Source organism: Choloepus didactylus, chromosome 27 (genome assembly GCF_015220235.1).
Source record: "Choloepus didactylus isolate mChoDid1 chromosome 27, mChoDid1.pri, whole genome shotgun sequence".
NCBI lineage: Eukaryota > Metazoa > Chordata > Mammalia > Pilosa > Megalonychidae > Choloepus > Choloepus didactylus.
The window spans coordinates 14,892,018-14,914,138 of NC_051333.1; the positions used below are offsets into that span (position 1 = coordinate 14,892,018).

General features: G+C 52.2%; 1 protein-coding gene and 1 non-coding gene across 2 annotated transcripts; both read right to left on the minus strand.

Moving 5' to 3' along the window:
* Nucleotides 1-43: 43 nt before the first annotated feature.
* MAP3K10 (mitogen-activated protein kinase kinase kinase 10) lies at nucleotides 44-16,979 on the minus strand. The gene is given in 13 exon segments (XM_037819820.1): nucleotides 44-725; nucleotides 1,451-1,895; nucleotides 1,897-1,947; nucleotides 1,949-2,145; nucleotides 2,473-2,585; nucleotides 2,680-2,860; nucleotides 4,702-4,818; nucleotides 6,531-6,777; nucleotides 7,346-7,521; nucleotides 8,007-8,155; nucleotides 11,048-11,228; nucleotides 15,783-16,245; nucleotides 16,247-16,979. Coding segments are annotated over 13 exon segments (2,862 nt in total). The 5' UTR covers nucleotides 16,466-16,979; the 3' UTR covers nucleotides 44-402.
* Nucleotides 16,980-18,453: 1,474 nt separating this feature from the next.
* LOC119521978 lies at nucleotides 18,454-18,587 on the minus strand. Its single transcript, XR_005214446.1, has one exon. It is a non-coding gene; the product is annotated as a small nucleolar RNA SNORA70 (small nucleolar RNA).
* Between the last annotated feature and the right edge of the window lie 3,534 nt (nucleotides 18,588-22,121).

Sequence of the window (22,121 nt, forward strand, 5' to 3'; positions counted from 1 at the left end):
TGGGGTGGGGTGGGGGAGGGCATGAGACTGGGTCTTACCCCTGGACCTCGGAAACACAGAAAGGCGCAGGAAGGGAGAGTGGGGTGGGAGTGGCTGGGGACAGACACACAACCAAGCACAGTAGGGGGCAGGGGTCACCTTTAATGCTGCATTTTGTGCCAAATCTCCCGTGATGCCCTGTCCCTGAGTATCCCTGCCCAACCTCCCTCCCAAGTGCAGGACTGGGACGGGGCCCCACCCCCTGGGGTACAAAGGAATAAATTAAGTGCCCCCCTCCCCCCTTCCCCAATAAATAGAGTGAGTATCCTGCCCAGGACCTCCCTGTCTTGTGGCACGGCAGGTTGGGGCAGGGCCTGGGGCGCTACATTCATGGCTGCCCAGGCGGGCGGTGGTGGGCAGGCCTCAGTGGGAGCCATGGACCCCGCACAGGGGCACCGTGCTGTCCTGGCTCTGCCCCTCCATGTCCATGTCGAGCAGCGTGGGCTGCGTGCCAGGGGGCCCAGGGCTCTCTGGAGTGTCCGGCCTGCTGGGAGGTGAGATGCTCAGCGTCCGGCCGAAAGAGACCAGCTTCCAGGGGTCCAGGCGGGGTCGGCTGGCGGCTGGCCGAGGTCGTGGAGCGAAGGTCAGGGTGGTGGGGCGACCGGGGAACTCGGGGGGCCGGCGGCGGGCTGGGAACAGGGCCTGGGGGTCAGGCAGGCGGGGGAAGTCCAGGGGCTCTCGAGGGCCTGGTAAGAGAATTGGGAGCTGAGTGGGGTGGGGTGGAAGATGGTGTTTAAGAGCCTGGAGCTTACACATGAAAATCAGAATTTCTGGCTTCTCTGGAAAAATCCATGGATCTTGCTGGGCCCACTTTCCAGCAAGGAGCGGCCTTCTGTACCCAGCAGCAAGGGACTTACAGCTCAACCCTGACCGCTCCCAGCTACTCACTTCTCGGACTGCGACTCTGGACAAACTCCTCAACCCTTCAGAGCCTCCCCAAGGCCTTCCACTGGGCTGGGTGCACCCAGATACAATTGGTGGGCGCCCACAGGCCTGACACCATCCCTGAAGGGGGTGATCATGGGGGAGGACCAGGTAAAACCACCTCACTCTTAAAGCACTAGCACAGTGCCCAGTAGGAGGGGCGTGATAAATCCCATCCCTGACCACCATCTCTGTCCTTGCTAATAACTAAAGTACACAGAGCAGAGCCTGGCACATACCGTGAGTTACAATTATCATCGTTGCCCTTGTTACTGTCACCTCCCTGGCCCCTGCAGGCATTAGAGTCTGTAAGTCCTGCTTCACCCTGTGTCTCAGTCCCCTCAGGGACCCACAAAGTCTCCAGCAGTGCGTGGGGACACAGACCCTTCCCTGCCCCAGCCAACCAGGAGAAGCAGGAAGCGGCCGCCTAGGCACGCAGTGGGTCAAGGCACTGGACCTAGGGTGGGGGTGCGGGGCCCTCACTCACCAGGGCCGTGGCCCGCGGCCCCGGGCGCCCCCCGCGGTCCCAGCGCCCCGTCCGACGGCGTCCGCCGGTGCCCGCGGCTCACAGGGCGCGCGGCCGTGACGTGGGTGGGCGTGAGCGACTGGCGGGGGTCCTTCTTGAAGCTCTCCAGCTCCAGGTCCACCAGGGGGTTGGCGCTGGGCGAGGGCACGAGCGCGGGCGGGGAGGGCGGCGGGGAGGGCGCGGCCGGCGCGGCCTCGTCGCTGTCGGAGCGCAGGAGCGAGCGCGTGGAGTTGCAGTCGGACACGGACGACAGCGACAAGAGGGTGGCCGAGGGCGCCAGGCCCGGGCCGGGGGCCGAGTCGTCGCGGCGGCCCGGAGGGCGTCCGGGCGGGCTGAGGCCGCGCGGGAAGCGGCCGGCGCGGGGGAAGAGGCCGTCGAGCCAGCGCCGCTGCTCCTCGCCATCGGCCCGCGCGCGCCTCGGCCACGTCGGCGCCCAGGCCCACGGCGCCCAGCAGCGTTGGCGCAGCCCAGCAGGGCGAGCTCGCAGCGCCGCCGGGCGCCGTGCCCCGTCCGGGCGGGGGTCGCGGCCGGCGCCGGCTCCCACGGCGCCCGCGTCCCCGGGGAGGGCTGGGCGGGCAGCGGCACCGTGAGATAGGACGGGGTGGTGTAGGGGAACGCGGGCACGCTGCTGCCTCCGTCCGCCTCGGTGAACTCCTCTGCAAACCGGGAGAGGGGGGTCACTCGGCTCCGGGGCTGGCCCCTGGCTCCGCGGTCCCCGGGACTTGGTGGCAAGGGAACACCCCCTGTGAGCCCTCCATGGCGAGACCTCCATGTCCCAGTAGGCATCATTCTCGAGTCTTCTTCCCCCCAAAAGCCTCGGAGAAGGAAGGGTCCCCCTCGCCTCCCGGATTGACCTGTTTCAGGGGTGCCTCCTACCAGCTGGCCCCGTGATATTCCCCCTTCCACCCTGGGTTAGTTTTCCTTCTGGCCGGGGACTGCCCCCCACCTCGGCCCCTGTTTAACAGGCACTCTCACCCCCTTACCCATCTCATTGAGGCTGGCGAAGCCGGGGGCGATGGGAGTGTGTTTGGGGGATTTGCCCAGGTTGGGGGCACTTGATGACCACTGTTTGCTTCCTTCCCCCAGGCCCTTCAGCCTGCAGGGGCACCGAGAGATGGGGGGTGGGAGTCAGCCCCATGGCTCCCATGGCTGGGGTGGTGGGTGCACCCATGGCATGGCTGTGCCGATACCTCTCCTCTCCTCCAGCCCGCTCCTTCTGCAGGGTGGAGCTGGGCCCCCACGTCCGGCCCTTCTTCTTGCCCCCAACCAGTTCTTCCTTCTTTGGAGGCCCGCTGCGGCCCCATGTCCCACTGCCCCCGCTGCTGTTGCCACTGCCGCTGCTGCCGCCGCTGCCACCATCCATGGGAGTCACTGGGCCAAGAAAGGCCATTTGGTTACAGGGTCTTAGAGTCTCCCCTGCTTGGCTGCCAGCCTCCACTCTCCCCACCCTGGATCTACCCTCCACCTGGGAACCCAGGGGGGATCTTTCTAACCCTAGTCATGATCCTTCCCTACTTATTATAAAGCCTTCCATGGCTCCCCAATGTTGTCAGGACAAGAAGTCCAGCTCCTCAGCCTGGCATTTGTGGCCCCACCTTGATGACTGCCTCAGCCTTCCCTCCCTTGGCTCTTCACAGCCTAACCCTTCGATCATTCATTCATTCATTCACAGATTTTTACTGAGCACCTACTATGTGCCAAGCACTGTGGTAGGGGCTGAGAAGAGAGTAGGGAGCAGAACAGACACAAATCCCTGCCCTCAGAGAGCACAGACAGACAATAAACAATAATCATAACCAGTAAGTAACATCTGGCAGAGGTTAGAAGGTGACAAGTGTTGTGGGAAATATAAAAGCAGGGTCAGGGGCCTGGGGAGTCATGTTTGACGAGATATTTGTGACTTGAAGGGGATGAGGGAGAGAGTCAACAAGATATGAGGGAGAAGAGTATTTCAGACAGAGGGACTTGCCTGGCATGTCCACAGAATGGCCGGGTGGCCAGTGCAGCTGGGACGGAGGGAGGGGGCAGGCGGAGGGCGAGAGGAGACGGAGGCAGAGACACTGCAGGCATGGGTGCCAAGTGCCATGGAGGCCATGGCTGAGACCCTGTGCCTATCCGTCCCTAGGCAGGCATGGTGACACCTCCAAGCCTTTGCCCAGGCTGTACCCTCACCGGGAATTCCCTGCCTTCAGTCCCTTTCCCAGCCTGGTTGACTGCCTGTCTGACAAGTGTCCAGCCCTGGAGTGAGCCCCTGGAGAGTCACCCGCTCTCTCCTCTGTTCCAACCACACTTGGGATGTCCTCGAATGACAGTATTTACTACACCATAAGGTTGGTATTTGTCTCAGTCTCCCACTAGCCTGAGCTCCTGGGGCTGGTACAGGTGCCCAGACAGAGGGGCCCAGGGGAGTGGGCGGTGTGGGCAAGGCCAGGGGGACCTGATGGGGCAGAATGGAGTCAGCCTCATGTCCTTCAATCCACCACCAAACCCGGATGGCTGTGCCTCAGCCACGTGGTCCCCATCCTCGGCCATCTCTCCTTTCCAAGGTCCCGCCCTGGTCCAGCCACCTTCATCTCACTGGCCCTCTGCCTTCCCTCCTACAATCCAAACTCCCCACAGCAGCCAGAGGGAAAAGGTACATTTTATCACATCACAGCCTAGCTCATGGCCCTCTAGGGACTGCCCACTGCATTTCAAATAAAACCCGTACTCCCTACTGTGGCTTACAAGGCCCTGCAAGGCCTGGCCCCTGCCTGCCCCTTTGATCCCAAACTTACTGCTCTCCCTCTCAGTTCACCCTAAACTGGCCTTCCTGGCTGAGAAACATGCCCCACTTGTTCCCTCCTCAGGGCCTTTGTCTTGCTGTTCCCTCTGTCAGCCACACTCTTCCCTCAGACCTTAGCATGTCTAGCTCCTTACCACGCAGATCCCTGCTCAAAACCCTACCTCCTCAGAGAGCCTTCCTGATCTAACATCGCAAGCCTTTTCTTTCATTCTCTTCCCTGGTTTCCTTCACAGAATTTATGACTACTAGAAAGTATGGTGCTTCCTGACTTGTTTCCTTGTTTATTGTCTGTTTCCCCTGGATGAGAGCGGGGAAAGGGACTTGGCCAGTTTTGTTCCCCACCGCACCCCTGGCTTGGTGCAAGGCATGTGCTCCGGGAAGTCTGCTGACGTCTGACTGACCGGTTAGGGGTGTGGCAGCTACTTACAGCGGATGGCCCTCAGGCGGGGGATGATGCTGGGGCTGGCGGGAGGGCTGGCCCCATCAGATCCTTTCCGCTTGTCTAGCGTTGGGGAGGCCTGGACTGTGATCTTATGCTCAAAGCCTGCAGGAAGGAAGGGAGACTCTTAAGCAAACAGTTCCATGGGGTCACTGGAGGTGAGGACCCTTTGTCGAAGGATGGAAGGAATGATGGAATGGGAGTGCCACCATTTTGTAGTCCCTAAAGTGTGCCCCACTCAAAGTGTGGTCCCCAAACCAGCAGCATCAGCATGAACTGGAAGCCCGGTGGATGTGCAAATTCTTGGCCCTATCTGAAGCAGCATCTCAGGGGGCAAGGCCCTGAAATCTACCCGTGCTTCCACAAGGCCCGCCGGGGACCACAGATGCACATGCACACTTCGAGCCGCTGCCCTGATGAACTGAGGATTTGGGCCACAATGTCCAATACGGGGGCCACAGGCAGCCACTGAGCACTCGAAATGTGGCTGGTGCAACTGCAGAACCGGATTTTACACCTAATTTAATTGTAATTAATTTAAGTTTAAATTAAAAAAACAAACAAAAACGATGCTCAATTCTATTATTGGAAACATTTAAGCAAGTTTCAGACAAGCTGGGTATTTTAATCTACTTTTTCAAGTACAAATTTTATGAAATCAAAATACAGATCAAGTATTTCCAATGAAAATTTAGTGCCCAGATTGAGATGTGCTGTAAATATAAAATACATGCTGGGTTTCAAAGATTTAGTGTGAGAAAAGAAGGTAAAACCTCTCATTAGCGATTTTTTGTATTGATTTACATGTGAAACCATAATGTTTTGGATATCTTGGGTTAAATACAATATGTTACTAAAATTGATTTTACTGGTTTCTTTTTATCTTTTTAAATGCAGCTACTAGAAAATTTAAAATTACACAGGTATTGCTTGCATTTTTATCTCTATTGGCCAGTGCTATGGGGCTTTGAACAAAGATCAAGGGTCTGTAACATCAGAGAGAGAGAGAGAGAGAGCGAGACAGCCAGAAGTCCTGTGCTTCTCATGGAGGAACACACCACCAGCCAGGACGCAGGCTCTCCACACGCAAAAAAGTTAAACCGGAGCTGGAATCTGATTAAGCCTAAGAGCCAACTATTAGGTTGGTCCAAGTGAAACTGCTGTTTTTTTAGGCCCCAAATGGTCAAATGTCAGCAATTTCACAGAGTTAAACCTAATACCAAAATATAGGAAATCCAGGGGACAGAGAAACGCGTTAAATGATACCATGGTGGTGCAAGCAGCAAAATCCAGACTGCGGCCAACTCTACAGAACAAACAGTACTATGCCTCCACAAACTATTGGCAAGGGGTAAAAAAGAGGCAGAATAAAAGAGACTTACAAGAAACATTTAAAAACAAATAGTTGGGTGATAAAGTAAAGAAGAGTAAGGAACTGATTTTCCTGAAAGTCAACAAAGTGGTTACTCACGGGGTAACCTTAGGGGGCTGTGTTTGGGAGGGAGCTTGCAGAGGGCATCTGGGGTGGCTGCCAGGTTCTCTCTGCTCTCATGGGGTGACTATAACAATCCATTAAGCTGCACATTTTCCGGTCATTTTCTGTAACTGTGATATATTTAGCGACAACAAAGTAAAAATGAAGGAAGGAAGGAATAGAGATAGATAGATAGATAGATAGATAGACAGACAGATAGATAGATAGATAGATAGATGAAGCAAGCAAGCAAGCAAGCATGCATGAATGGGAACGAGAAACCCCAAGCTAGGGATGCTCCCAGCAGCCTCCTGGGGGATGCTCGAGAGATGTGGGTGGGTACCAGAGGGCAGGCTGATGTGGCTGCCACCTTCCCGCAGCTTCAGCAGGCGGCTGCGCTTGAAGTTGCCCTTGCGCTTGCGGACCCTGGGCTTCTCCTGGCTCAGCTGGCACATGAGCAGGTGCAGCTCTCGCTCCACGATGTCCATCTCGCGCTCTGCCAGTTCCTGCTCCCGCCGCCGCAGCTGCTCCTCCTGGCAGCGCTGCTCCTGGGCCGCCCGCAGCAGCTCCTCCTCCCGGCTCCGGAGCTCCTGGGGAGAAGAGGCGGTGGATTGTTCAGCCACCCGGGCCTCAGGGGACAGACCCGGGGCTGCTGGGTCTGGTTGGTGCCCCCGACAAGGGCACCCTGCTGTGGGGTGAGGTGGGTGCCAGGGCATGGGAATCTGTAGCCCAAAGAAAGGGGTGCCTTTTCTTTTTTGTTTCCTGTTTTTTCACTTTTTAGCTCTTCATTTTGGAAAACTTCAAACATCCACAAACTCAGGGAGAGATAGTAAAGCCCCATGTACCCATTATCCAACTTCAACAATTACCTAGACTTTGTAAATCTTGTTTCATTTATCACCTTCTTTCTCCCTTCCTCCATTTTTGCTCTCGTATTTTAAGGCTGATCCGAGACCTCATGCAGTGTCACCTGTCGGTACTTTACTCTGGGGTGCCTTTTTCTTGTTGATCCACCACTGGAGGATCTTCTCTTAATATGCAAAAATGGCCTTCTTGGCCCCACATGGACCCAGAGTTGGGGCTCAAGGGAAGGGCCTCTGACCTCAGAACTTAGGGTTCCTGCTCCCTCCCCCCTCCCACATTGCTTCTTGCTCCCACCTTCTCCTTGGTCCGGAGGTCATCGAACATGTGCTGAATCTCCAGCTTCCAGTCTTCCTGCAGCGAGTGGAAGGACTCCAGCGGCATCTGGAACAAGGCTGACTGTTCGATGACTTCAAGTCGCTTCAAGATGCTTCCGAAATCTGGCCGCCCGTGGGGGTCTGGGTCCCAGCATTCTGGGGTGGTGTGGGGTGGGGGAACAGTGGTGGGGGATGGGGGTATCAGTGGCCATGCTCTGGGGCATCCTGCCTGCTCAGTGGAAGGCAGGACTGCAGGGGAGTGTGGACAACGGCTTCCATGGAGCTGGGGGTGAGGGGAGGAGAATTCAAAGGCAAGCTCCTGGCAATATTTCACTCTCTGGAAAGAAACCCAGTGACCTGCCCCCCTAAGGAGGGGCTGGTGGTAGAACCACGGGTCAGGGAGGAACCCCAGGCTAATGCCTCCTAACAGGATGCTGTCAAGATCTGTGGGCCTGGCCAGAACACGGCTCTGGGGCCATGGAGCCAACTGTGGAGGAGACTGTTCCTGGTCTGATGGATTCCAGAACCTTCTCCCTCACTCCTGGCCCACTGGTATGGAAGGGCGTGAAGGTGAGAGGTCAGGCCTAAGGGCCCCTGCCACTGCAAGCTGAGCCTACCCCCTCCACAGGGCCCTGGCTCACCCTCCAGTAGGCGGGCAAAGGGCTCGGGGCACGTGGAGGGGATGGGCAGCGTCAGCTTGTTCATAGCCACGCCATATGCCACGGCCAAGGCGTCGATTTCACGGTAGGGGACCTCACCCGTCAGCAGCTCCCAGAGCAGCACCCCGAAGCTGCAGGTGGGGGAGAGGAAGGGGTGATGCCGCAGCCCACCCCAGTCCTCACTGTACTCCAGTCCTGCCCCTGTTTCCATGGCAGGCCTCCCTCACCCCAACATCCAGCCCTGGCAGATGAGGCCACAAGGACCAGGTTTGATCTCCATCGGCTCGTCCAAACGATGGGGCAGGGGTAGTTCTCCGGTGTCTCTCCTTGGTTCTGCCTCTCTCCTCTCATCCCTGCCCGAGAACCTTCAGTGGAGCCCCAGTGCCTCCTGGGAAATCCACCCTCCTAAGCATGACACCCAAAGCCTTGACCTTTGATGACCCCTACAGTCTTGCCTCCAAACCTTCTCAGTCTCCATACAAACTCCAGCTTCATCTTGTAGCCACATTGTACAGTTGAACAAGCCCTGCTCTCCCTAACCTCTGGTCTTTGCACCTGCTGTTCCATTTGTCTAGAACATTCTCCTTTGGGTAACAATTTGTCCTTCAAGTCTCAACTCAGGTGTCCCTCTTCTAGGAAGCCTTCCTTGATTCCACAGTCTCTAGTTGGATTCAAGGCCCCTCCTCTATGTTCCCACAAACCCTGTGACATTTACCTCTCCAAGCAAGTTAACAAAACAATTTGACATTTATAAAGCATTTACTCCAGGCCAGGTGCTGTGCTAACACACCCTCAGTAATCCTCACAATAGCCCCGGGAGGCAGAAGTATCAGCATGAACCCCATTTAATCTGACGAGCAGGCACAGAGAGGTTAAGCTGCTTGCTGAAGGTCACACAGCCAGTAAGTGACAGGGCCACATGCAGACTCAAGTCTGCCCAATGCCCGTGACAGTGTCTTTGATGGCTACGCAACACCGGAGCAGGCACCACGGTGTCACAATCACCTGGCACCCATCTTCCCCAGGAAACTCTTCATCCTCTGGATCCTGTTCACCATGTGCCTAACATGTAGCAGATCCCCTCTCTCTTCCAACATCTACTCATTCATTCATTCAACAATTCAGCATATATTTAAAAGTGCCTATTGTGTGCCAGGCATTGTTCTAGGCAGAGGGAATACAGCAGTGAACAAGACGGACACAACTCCTACCCCCGTGTAGTTGACATTCTCTCCTTTTTTAGCAACAGCACTGGTGAATTTGAGTTGTGCATATGCTGCCTGAAATAATTTTCTATTCTCCTTTGCAGCTAGGTATGGCCATTGACTACGATTCTAGCCAATGAGGATGTGGAGTGGGCAACTAACTTCTAGGAAGTGTCCTTAAGGAGAGTGACCTTTTTCTTTCCTACTAGTTGGAATGTGTACATAAAAGCTGGAGCTCAAGCAGCCATTTTATACCAAGAAGCAAACTTGGGAATGGAAGCCATATAAGGTGGAAGAAAATAATAGTCATTTTCAACTGCAGGTGGCAGGTCCCACCATCTCTCCCATGGTCCTGAAAACCTGTGGGGACACTTTGATTTGTCACAGTGACTGGGGAATGCTACTGATGTTTGGTGGCTAGGAGCCATGGATTCTTAGCACCTTGAAAAGCACAGGAGGGTACTTATCCTGCTTGAAACTCAACAACACTTCTGCTGAGGACCCTGACATAGAAGAAGCATGAATCCGTCCTGGGCTTTACAAGAGAAAGAAAAAATTTCAGTCCTGTTTTACTTTGGGTTTTCTATTCCTTGCAGCAGAAATACAGCTCCAACAACTGTTTCGTTTCATAAATGAATGCTTGATGGAAAGTCAGTCAGAACTTCCCCAAAGGGTTGCTCTGTTCTAGGTTGAGTCAGAGACTTCCTGTCTGATTTGTCTCTGCCCAAAACTCATTTATTTGCCATGTGGTCCATCTGGAGCCTCAGCTGGGGACTGACAGGGACAGTAAGTGGGGAGAGCTGGGTTTGGCTCCACCTGAGGAGAAGGCCCTGGGTCGAACTTTCCATTGCCACCATCAACTCTTGCTAGTGCCTGCAAAGGCCTCCTCTTTCCCCTCCTGCCTCCACTCCCGTCCCGGACAATCCATTCTCCACGCAACCCAGTGAAGGAGCTTTTACAATGCGAAACCAGATCATGTCATTCGGAACCACCTCTAATGGCTTTCCACCAGACTTACAACAAAATCTGAAGTCCAGTCCCTCATCACAGGGCCCTCAGGGTCTCTCTCCTACATCATCTCTTCCCACTCTCCTTGCTTGCTCTGCTCCTGCTACTGGGGCATCCTTTGTTTCTTGAACATGCCAGCTCTGTCCTCACCTCAGGGCCTTTACAGTAGGTGCCCCTCAGCCTGGGAAGTTCTTTGCCCAAAGTTGCAAGGCTGACTTCCTGTCATTCAGAACTCAGCTAGAGTATCACATCTCAGAAAAGCCTTCTCTGACCATCTAACCCAAAGGAGCCCTCTAAGCCTTTTTCTATCACCCTCCTGGCACTTAACACTATCTGGTACTTTTACTCATGTATTTACTTAATATCTTAAATGTTTGTTTGTTTGTTTACAATTTTAACTTAAAAAAAAAACAAAACTTTTTTAGCTTCATGTGTATTTATTTATTTACCCTGAGGGCAGGAAACATGTCTACTTCTGTTCACTGCTGCATGCCTAGAACCCAGTAAAGTTGGATGGACAGATAGATGAATGAATGAGTGGTTGCCTCCAGAGGCCTCAGTTTCCTGGTTTGACAAATGGGGACACTGTATTGGTGTCTGAGGGGCGTTTTAGTGCTGACATCCTAAACCTATATATTTGGAATTTCTAATTTCAGTGCCAGTCGCTCCTCACTTGCCAGTTCTGCTAGCAGAGCAGGTAACTGCCTTGGCCCTTGTCTGGTGGCCTGACCTTGCCAGCACGTGCCCCTGTAGGCAGCCAGGATCTGCCCCTGCCACACTGCCCCCCCCTCACCCCCTGCCTCTCAGCACCTCCAGACATCACTGCTTTTGGAGAAGAGGGAGAGACGGATAACCTCCGGAGCCATCCAGGCGTAAGTTCCCGCGGCACTCATTTTCGTGGTTTTGTGCCACTCACGGGCGAGGCCGAAATCTGTGATCTTGAGCACCGTGTCTGCGAGGTTGTGGTTCTCAATGGCCTCCAGGATAAGGACTGTGGGGCAGGAAGAAAGGTGGGTCACCCCAAACCTGCTGCAGACCTGAGCGTCCTGCCCCTGCCTCAGCTGGAATCTCCTACTTGTTCTCTTCCCCTCCCTTGAGCTGCCCCACTCTGCATCAGTTCCTTTCCTGGCCTAGAACCTACCATGAGCCCTTCCACATAGGTCTAATCCCTGCCCTAGGCTCCCAGCAGTGGGTAGGGAGCGTCCCCTGGATTTCCTGCCTTCTGACTCCATCTTGAGCTCTTGTGAGCTCAATGAGAGGTCACTGGCCAAGGCCTTGGTCCTCCTTGGTCCAGGTCTTGAATTCCCAACCACTTCAAAAGTGGGAGCTGCAAATCATGAGCATGAGGGATGGGCATGGTTGGCCTTTCATGCATTAATGGCTCTAATTCTTTCCTCCTTTCTGTAGCCACATTCTTTGCCACAAAACTTTGCAGTTTTTCCCACTAAAGAGGCAGAGTATTTTCCCATCCCTTGACTTTGGGCTGGCCGTGGACTTGCTTTGGCCAATGAAATGAGGTGGAAGCCTAGGCCTAAGAGACCTCACAAGTCTGTTTGCTCTCTTGTGCTTCTGCCCTCACCATGGGAACAGGCCTTGGCCCCTCCTCAGCTGAGCCCAGCCCATGTCAGCTTATCTGCAAACGTATGAGCAATAATAAAGGATTGTTGTTTTAAACCACTGAGTTTTGGGGGGTGGTTGGTTACACAGCATTATTGTGACAAAAGCTGACTGATACATCCCCTAAATATACTGAATGTTTCTAGCTTATCTGCTGCCTAGGGTTACAATTAATAAAAATCATCATGATTAATGTTTATCGGGGGCCTATTAAATGCCAGGTACCGTGCAAAGTCCTTTACATGAATTAACTTACAAACAACCCATTTCATTGACATGCAAGCTGAGGCTCAGAGAGATGAAGTCAAGATTACACAGCTAGAAAACGGTGGTACAAAGACTTGAACTAGTTTGGTCATCAGAGCCCAATCTCTTAACTATGATATCTTATTGCCATCTATCAAACAGAGGCCCTAAAGTATTTAGAGAATTTCCCGGGTGTGAATCTCAGCTCTGCCACTTAATAGCTACATAACCTTGTGTCTATTTTCTCTTTCTTGACACTAGGTTTTCTTCTCTGTTAAGTAGGGTAATGCTAGTATTTACCTTATATGGTTGTAGTAAAGCTTATTTCTGGAAGCACAGTAGGTCCTTTAAATGTGTAAGCTGTTATTAGTGTGTGATGTCTCCATAATCATGCCCTCTTTCTGTACCCTACCCTTTACCATTCTTGACTACTATTACTCCATTAAGAATAACGAGGCAATTCTATCATTATGTCCATTTGGTAGATGAAGAAATTGAGGGCTAGAAAGATCAGTAAATTGCCCAAGGCCACACCATTGGCAATCTTGCCCATTCTTTAAATCCCAGCTTAAACGTTACCTCCTGGAAGCCTCCTGTGCCAGTTTGAATGTATTATGTCCCCCAAAATGACATTATCTTTGATGCAATCTTGTGTGGGCAGACTTATTAGTGTTGATCAGATTGTAATTATTTGATTGAGTGTTTCCATGAGATGTGACCCACCCAACTATAGGTGATAACTCTGATTAGATAATTTCCGTGGAGGTGTGGCCCTGCCCATTTAGCGTGGGCCTTGATTAGTTTACTAGAGTACTATATACGCTCAGACAGAAGGAGCAAGCTTGCTACAGCCAAGAGGGACACTTTGAAGAACGCACAGGAGCTGAGAGAGGATCTGCAGCTTACAGAGACATTTTGGAGATGGCCTTTGAAAGCAATCTTTTGCTCCTGAAAAGCTAAGAGAGGACAAACGCCCCAAGAGCAACTGAGAGTGACTTTTTGAAGAGCAGCTGCAGCTAAGAGAGGACAAAACGCCCCAAGAGCAACGCTTTGGAGAACACCATTTTGAAACACAACCTGGGAGCAGGCAGATGCCAGACACGTGCATTCTCAGCTAACAGAGGTTTTCCGGATGCCAATGGCCTTTCTGCAGTGAAGGTACCCTATTGTTGATGCCTTACCTTGGACACTTTATGTCCTTAAGACTGTAACTTTGTAACCAAATAAACCCCCTTTTATAAAAGCCACTCCATTTCTGGTGCTTTGCAAAAGGGCAGCACTAGCAAACCGGAACACTTTCTGAGACCCTACCTCTCCAGAGGCCCTCCCTTCCTGGGTCCCCACCTCTCCTGTTTGTGTTGTCAGCAGTAACAGAGGTAACATTCCCTAGTCTTACACTTTCTTTCTGCATCACCCAGGCTGGGCCTAAACCAGTACCCTTTAAAGATACTATGATCATGCCACCCCCTTCTTAAAATCCTCTAATGGCTTTTACTACATTTAAAAAAATATTCAAAGTCTCATCATGGCCCCCAAGGTCCTAGCTGACCTGGCCCCTACTATCTCCTTGCCTCACTCCTGCTGCTCCAGCCCCACCGGTCTCCTTGCTGCTCCTCCAAGGAGGCACCCTCCTTCCCACCTCAGGGCCTTTGTCCTTGCTGTCCCAGCTTCCCCCAGACCTTTGTAAAGCTCAGTCCTCTTCGCTCCTTGCTCAAATGTTGCCGTCCCTGACCATCAAATTTAAAATGGCTCCCTCTGCCCTATCCTTTATCTGCTTCAGAGCCCTTGCTGCTCTCTGAAATATCTATACATATTACAATGCTTAAGAATTATTTGTTGAATGGACCAATGAATGAATGATATTAGATGACATTCATCCTTGGGGAAGGGTGACTAGGGAAGCAGTGCTATGGAGGCCCTTTCTCCACTGCCTCAGGCAGGAGCGGTCCCATGGCCCCATCAGGAAGTCCTGGCCTTGAGCACCCCACCAGCCCTTTGTGCAGGTGGCATTGGCTACAGAAAAAAGTATAGTTTTCCATAGTTTTCAACTATAGTCCAGGTGGGGGATCCGAATACCCCACCTGCTGGCTGTGAATCAGCAGAGCTGACGAAGGCCAGGAAGGGGCTCCAGCTTTCAAGAGGAGCATGCCAGCGGTCCTGCCTCCATCCACCTGGCATTTCCGAGGAGATAGCGTGGCCTGAGCGTCCAGGAAGGCCGGGACCACGTCTGCTTTGCTCAGTTCCCCAGCCCTGGCACAGGGTTTGGCTACCCACTGAGTGTACAAATGGCAGGCCTGGGAGGTGAGGAAGACTCAGCCCCTCTGTTCAAGGGTGGGGGTGGCCCAGTTCACTTGGTGCTGGTGGGCTATAAAGAAGGGACAAGATTACCACTCGTGACACTGCGCAAACTTTAAAAAATAATAGGATGGATTCAAACAAATTTCAAGATGTAAAAGTGACAGGATTCAGGAACAGATGAAAGGTGAAGGCTGAGAGCAAAGGGGAACCTCACATTTCTTGTGGGTGAGCTATGTGAGGGTGCGCAACAAGTTGGCCTCAATTATTCTTGATTCCCCTTGCTTAGCACATGAGCTAGCTCAGTAAATAACAAATGAAAGGATGAATAAACAACGCAGAGATGAAAGGGAGTACAGTGGCACAGAGGAAGGATGGAAGAGCCAGGAGGGTAGGATTTTCCCCTGCTGTATCTCTAAGGCCCAGGACAGGGTCTGGCACACAGCAGGCACTCCAGAGATATCTGTCGAATGAATGGATGAAATTTCCAGTTTTTGAGTATTGTAAGAGCAGAAGCCATGGCTATCTTGGTCCCTGCTCTTCTTAATAGATGCTCAATTAATATTTGCTGACACCATGAGAAGCTTCTTAATCTAGATGTGGGTCCTGGAGAACTTTCCCTTCCATTTGGCACTATTCATTCATTCATTCATTCATTTATTCTTTCAATCAACCAACCAACTTTTGAGAGTCTGTGATAGGCCAGGCAGCCTGGGAACTTTCACATAAGCCTCTCCTACATCCGTTTTTCTCCTCCATCATTTTTCCCAGTTTGTCTCAGTCAGCTGGGGCAGAGGTCCAGGAGGCCCAGGAGGACTCCAGGCAACTGGGGGCAATTTTGCTCCCCCCACTCCCAGGGACATACAGCAATGTCTGGAGACACTTTTCGTTGTCATAACTGGGAGCAGGCAGGGAGATACTAATGGCATCTAGTGGGCAGAAGCCAAGGATGCTGCTAGACAGCCTACAATGCACAAGACAGCCCTCACATCAGAGTTATCTGGCCCAAGATCTCAACAGTGCTGCGATGAGAAACCCTGATTCCAGCTTAGTTGCTTTTTGTCTCTGCCTGGTGGACACTGGCATCATAGCTTGGACAGCGAGCGCCATGAGGACAGGCTCACAGCAGAGAACACAGGCCTCTGACAGCGTTCACTGAGCTACTGTGACTCTGAAGCCAGGAAGGCGAGTAAGTCCTTCACTCTCTCTGAGCCTCCTATTCCTCCCTCAGTGGGGACAAGGCCGGCCCCACCCAGCCCTGAAGGTAATGGCTGCCTCTTCCTGACCTCACACATGGTCTTCTGGTGTCCCTCGCCTGTTTCCCACCACCTTGGCTTGGCCTTGCAAGGTTCTGTGGAAGGAAGTTTTGGGGGAGGACACCACTTACTGTTGATGGACTTGAGGTCCCGGTGGATGATGGGCACGGGGGCATCATTGTGTAGGTAGTTCATGCCCCGGGCCACCTGCACAGCCCAGTTGACCAGCACGTGAGGGGGCACCCGGCGACCGGCCAGCACCCTGCTCAGGGCGCCTCCCCTGGCATACTCCATGACCAGGCAGAGGTGTGGGGGGCTGAGGCAGGCGCCCCTAAGGGCAATGATGTTGGGGTGCTGCAGGGCTCCGAAGAGCCGGGCCTCCTGGCGCACCTGCTCTGCTGTCACTGCCGGGTCCCGCTCAGGGTCCAGCCGGGCAGCCTTCACGGCCACCTCCTTGCCATGCCACAGGGCCCGGTAGACCTTGCCAAAGCCCCCCACACCGATGATCTCCTCCAGCTGCAGCTCTTGGAAGGGGATCTCCTGGGGCAGCTGGAGGCCCGCGGGCGCGGTGGGAGCTCCGGGGGCCACGTAGTTTGCTGGGGAAGACGCCCACACGGCCGCTAGGCAGCTGCCCGGTCCACCAGCCCTCGTCGCCGGACACGGCACAGTCCTGGGAAAGCACCTGGACGCGGTCTCCCCTCCGCAGGGTCAGCTCCTCATCACCCGCCGCCTCGTAGTCGAACACCGCGGTCCAGACCGGCCCCGCGGGGGTCGTACCCCACTCCTTGGCCGCACCCCCCTCTTCCTCCTCCATGGGGGAGGGGCCGGGGGCTGCGGGAGACCGCTTTACACAGGCTGCCGGCGGGATGCTGAGGGCGGGCCCCGGCGGCCAGGGTGGGGGGCAGTCCCAGTGGGTTCTGGGGGGCTCCTGGGGGCCATGGCTGGGCGGCCCGCGGCAGGAGCAAGAAAAAGCCTCTTTAAAAGGGCAGGATCGTCCCCTCTGATTCAGCTGCCCAGGCCGGGCAGAGTGGGGGTGGGGCAGTGGGTTCACCTGTTCTCCCCAAACGTCAGGGTGCTAAGAGAGCCTGGCCACACGGCTCCCGAATTCCCGCCGGGGCCCGCCGGTGGGGGACGAGGGCGAGGGAAGCAGGCCGCCCCCTTCCCCGCGCCTCTCACCCCGCGCAGCTCCACCGGCGGCCCCCGGCTCCGCATCCCGGGCCACGGCCGCCGGGCAGGGCGGGGGAGTGGCGAGGCCCAGGGGGCGCCCGCCCCGGGGTGGGGTGGCGCGCCCCTCGGCCTCCTCACGCGCTGGGCGGCCGGGCGGCCCCCATCCTCGGCACCGACCTCCCTGTCAGCCCCAGCCCCTACCCCCGCCCGCGCCGCTTCCCTGGGCCGCCGGCGGGGCCCGCGTGACGTAATCGCCGCCGCCGCCCCGCGGTGCCGCCTGGGAGTTGTAGTTTCCGGCTGCGTGGCCTCTGGGCCCTCTCCCAGCGCCCCCGAACCCCCAGAGTCCTGCTGCCCGTCTCGGGCCCCATTGGGGACCCCGCGGGGCTGGGGGAGTCCTCCCGGGTGATAAGCCCGACCTCGGACCCTGTGGGCCGAGTGCCTGGAGAAGGGATGGAGGAGGGTACCAGCGCTCCCCACAGCCCCTGCCAGAGTGGGGGCTTTGGGTGGGGTTGACGGTAATGGATGCGCGTCGCAAAGCGAACTGGGGTTACGTCCCGGAGCCCCGAACGCTGTCTGGATTGGGACCCGGCGGCCGGAGGGCCTCGGGGGGGGGGGGGGGTTTGTCCCGGGCCCGAGGTGCACGCTGGGAAATGTAGTCCGCCCTCGGCACCTGGTGCTGCGAGCTAGGGGTCGATCCGGTGGCGCGGCCTCTGCGGTGAAAAGGCGTCTGGGAAGATGGGTTAACCGTCCCTGGGGATGCCGCAGCCACGTCTGCTTTCCCCACCACCTCTGGGTTCCCTAGCCTCCGCAGTCAGTCTTGAGAATCCCCTGGCTCCCATAATATGAGCTTCACTTCTGGGGGGCTTGATGGGTATCCAGGGAGGTAATCATGTGACTTTTCTCCTTTATTCTACAATGTAATTCATTACATTGTTACTTTTATGATATTTACCAAAACCTACTCTGATCATATTTCATTTTTGGTTTTAATACATTATTGCATTAGTTTATTTAAAGATCTTATTGCATATACGTTTAGAAAGTAAAATGAGCCTATAATGTTCGTTTCCCAAATAATCCCCTTTACGTTTAGGAATCGAGGATGTATTAGCCTCATAAAATGAGTTCCAGGACGTATTAGCCTCATAAAATGAGTTTTCCTTTTTCTTTTTCTTCTCTCTCCCTTTTTTTTTTTTTTTTTTTTTTTTTCCCCTCGATGGCCAGGAAGTAGTTTATTAGTGGGCACAAGTCGGGTGAGGGCAGTGCTGGCAAAGCCTTCACAAGTGCAGGGCCTGCCACTTGTCCAAAGCACCACGACTGGGGATGTCTGGTCCCACAACCATCCCGGATGAGGTGCTTCTCAGCCACCGTGTCTCCAAATTCATCAGCATTATGCTTGGTAAAGCCCCTCTTCTTGGAGCTATGGATTGTCTGATGGCCAGGAAACTTGAACTTGACCCCCGCAGCACCTGGGTCACATGCTTCTTGTGTTGAAGCTTGGTGAGGATGAACATGATGACTTGGCCGATGTGCACCCTATCCACTGTACCCTGGGCCCTTCCAAAAGCACCTTGCATTCCTGTCTGGAGCCTAGATTGGAGACACGAGGTCAGGGCGGGACCATCAATACGAAAGGGCTGTCTCCAAGGTCCCTCAGGGCAACCGGTACAAGCTACAGGCCACAGCCAGTACTAAGGAGGCTGCTGTCTGCAGCCACTGTGCTCTGAGCCCCCACAGGGAGCGAGGACGGTCGGCTTAATTGGCTGCAGATTTTTTTTTTTTTTCTTCTTCAGTAATTTGTATAAGGCAGGTGTTCTTTGTTCCACGAAAATTTGGTAGAGCTCTCCTGTTAAACCTTCTGGGGCTTCTTTTTAATTAAAATTTCAGGTTCTTTATTGGTTGTCTATTCAAAGTTTACTGTTTCTTGTTTTGGTGGTGGCATTTTGTATTCTTGCAGAGATTTGTCCACTTCATCAAAGTTTTCATGAAACTGGTTTATTTGGTTTATTGGTTTATATGATTCAGAATTTTATTGTTTTAAAAATATCTTATGCTTGTAGTTATTTCCCCCTTTTCATCATACATTTTGTTTTTATTTGCATCGTCTTTCACTTTTATTTTTTTCTTGATCATTCTTGTTTGAAGCATTTCCATCTTATTAGAATTGCAAATAGCCAACTTTTGGCCATGTAATTCGTCTCCATTTTTTTACCTTATTGATTTCTTCTTTTACATTTTTTTCCTTCTTGTTTCTTAGATTTTTCTCTGCTGTTTCATATTTGGGTTCTACAGTTAAGACTTCTCTAAATTTGTTTACAACCTTTCCTTTTTGATACAAATCAAGGCAGAAAATTGTCCTTGAAACACTGTTTTAGGTAATAAAGTAGTGCATTTATTGCCATTCACTTATGGGGTTTATTTCTTTTATGTTTTCTTTTTTAACTCAAGAGTTGTTTGTGTTATATTATGTAATTTTTCAGATGTCTGCATTAAAAACAAAAGCCTTCTATATTAGGGTTTGGGCTAAAGTGCAACATTAAGAGCACAGAACACATATCTCAGAAGACATTTACTTCACAGAACTTCCCAGACTGAGTAGGTGGCCTTGTTCCAAGAGTTTATCAGGTACTCAGAGCCAGTCTTTCTTACTTCTCTGCCTTGAGCATTTTCCTGACTGATATATCTGAAGCTGTCTCACCATTACCAAATCCATGTTTCAGTCTGTGGGAAGAGGGAAACTGGAAGTATGGAGCAGGTAGCTTCATTTTAAGGAATGACCCGTAATTGCCCACATTACTTCTGCTCACATCCCACTGGCCAAAAACTAGTCCTATGGCTGCAGGAGGTCAAGCGTATCAACCAGCTAGTACAGCATAAATTGAACCAGTTATTTTAACTGAGAAACTGGTTAAACAGGTGTTGGGAGACTCAGAAGACAAAAGGGGAATACTGCACTAGCCAGAGATAATTGATGCCAAAACTGGCTTTCACTCCTAGGATTGGGGGATCAAAGGGAAGAAGCTGGGGTCATTAGAATCTAGAAGGCTGGTGTGATACCCCTGGGGAGCAGGTACCCAGGCCCCTGACGAGGGCATTGGACAGCTGGTGCTGATGTGTCCGAGAAAGCAAAATGAGCTGGGAGTATGGGAAAAACAGGAATCAACTGCCACCGCCAGGGTGAAGGACCATCGCTAGGGTGTCAGTGACAGGAACAGGAAACAAAGCTGGAAGAAGCAAATACTTTTCTCCTTTCAGCCTTTTGTTCTTTCCTTCTGGGGCCCCCTCTTGGTAGAACCTAAAAGAGAAAAATACAGTTTGTCGATTCCCAGCCTCTACAATAAAAGCAGAGTATAAAGGGGTGGGTGGGGCTAAGGAACGCTGGCTTTGATAAGCAACACAATCACCCACCCTTTTGACCGTTTGGCATCTGTTGGGGATTGAATCACGTACCCCACAAAAGAGGTGTTCAAGTCTTAATCTGCGTTGTTGTGGTGTGAACCCATCAGTAAATAGGACCTTTGACGATGTTGTTGTTAGTTAATGTGGGGCCAAACTGAATCAGGGTGTCCCTTAGGTCCAGTGAAACTTTGTTACAGCAGCCCTAGAAATGAGTACATCTGGTATCTAATCCACAGGAAACACACTTCACAGCCAGGACTTGTGGCTTGCACCATCCTTCATTTATTCTTTTTTTTTTTCCGTCAGCAAATGACCACTCTATTACTTACACAGCACAAAGTGTCCAAAATAATTTATTCATAATTTGTGCCTAGGGGACAGTATAACTCTATCTCGGCCCAAGCATACAAAAATCATATGACACAACTGCACTTAAGGTGGTTACATAAGTGAATATCCTTGCTTTTAGGAAATGTACATGAAGGAGCATGATGTATACAAACTACTCTCAAATGTTCAGAAAATAGACTGATAAATAGATTGACAGATTGAGTGATGGATAGATAGATGGGTGGTTAGGTGGATAGATAGAATGATATGGCAAATGTGGCAAAACGTTAGAATTGGTGAGTCTGGGTCAGTGGAGAGGGTTGGAGTATATTGGAGTTCTCTGTATTGGGTTTGTATTAGTTTTGGAACTATCTTATAAGTTTGAAATTATTTTAAAATAAAAAGTTGAAAGAAAAAAAGTCATAGGACACAGAGAATTTAACCTTTTAAACTTTGCAACCAATCCTACCATGGAATGTATAAAGACATTCACTAAATGTTCCATGCCGATAGTATGGACCTAGCACAACTGTTCCATAACAATATGTCACATACCTGTGGAGAAAATAGACGGACTCCTCCTTAGGGCCACACTAAGCAAAAATGAGGCTGATGAGAATTGCATCTTAGAGCACAGGTTATCAGGGGACACTTATTGTAAAGGTACCTAGATGGTAAGCTCTTACAGCAGTCACATCTATTCCTGAGTTGTAATGGTTATCTCTAAACTCTGAGATGCCAAGTTCCTTGTGTATAACCTGGTTGGTCTCTGGAACTTTGGGTATCTGTGTGACACCTGAGACTCAGAGCTAGAGCTCAGCAGATATGAATGTCTGTATTAGCACATACAGCAACTGTTAAAAAAGCTGAAAAAGAGCCCAGACTTCACTTAGAGATATGAATGAAGCAGATCTAGTTAGGACTAGGGCACTTCAGGCCAAAGGGTAAAGGACAATCCTGACTGTGTTTTAAAACTTCAGTTTCTGTGTGAGACCAAGGGAAGAGATGTTTATTTGGTGTAGGATCTACATTTTCTGCAGCACACTAAATAATTTAACTTATACAGTCAATTTATTCAAACACCATAATTACATGGAACTTTGAATAGGAATGAGCTCTGGAAGGTTTGTACAGGTTAGTGTGAAACCCCATCCAGAGTACTTTGGGCAGAGAATAAAAATGTATTTGAAGAGCCCCCCTGAGGAACTGGGGAAAAATGTGGAAATCTTAAACTTCCCCACCTGGCGAATTCCTGATATTCTCACAAGCACTGGGGACTACCAATTTTGTAGGTTGACCCCTTGATCTTGGGGCTTGCCCTTATGAAGCTTGTTACTGCAAAGGAGAGGCTAAGCGTACTTATAATTTTACCTAAGAGTCACCCCCAGAGAACCTCTTTTGTTGCTCAGATGTGGCCCCTCTCTCTCTAAGCTCACTAACGAGTAAACTCACTGCCCTCTCCCCTACATGGGACATGACTCCCAGGAGTATAAATCTCTCTAGCAATGTGGGACATGACTCTTGGGGATGATCCTGGACCTGGCATTGTGGGATTGAGAAAGTCTTCTTGACTA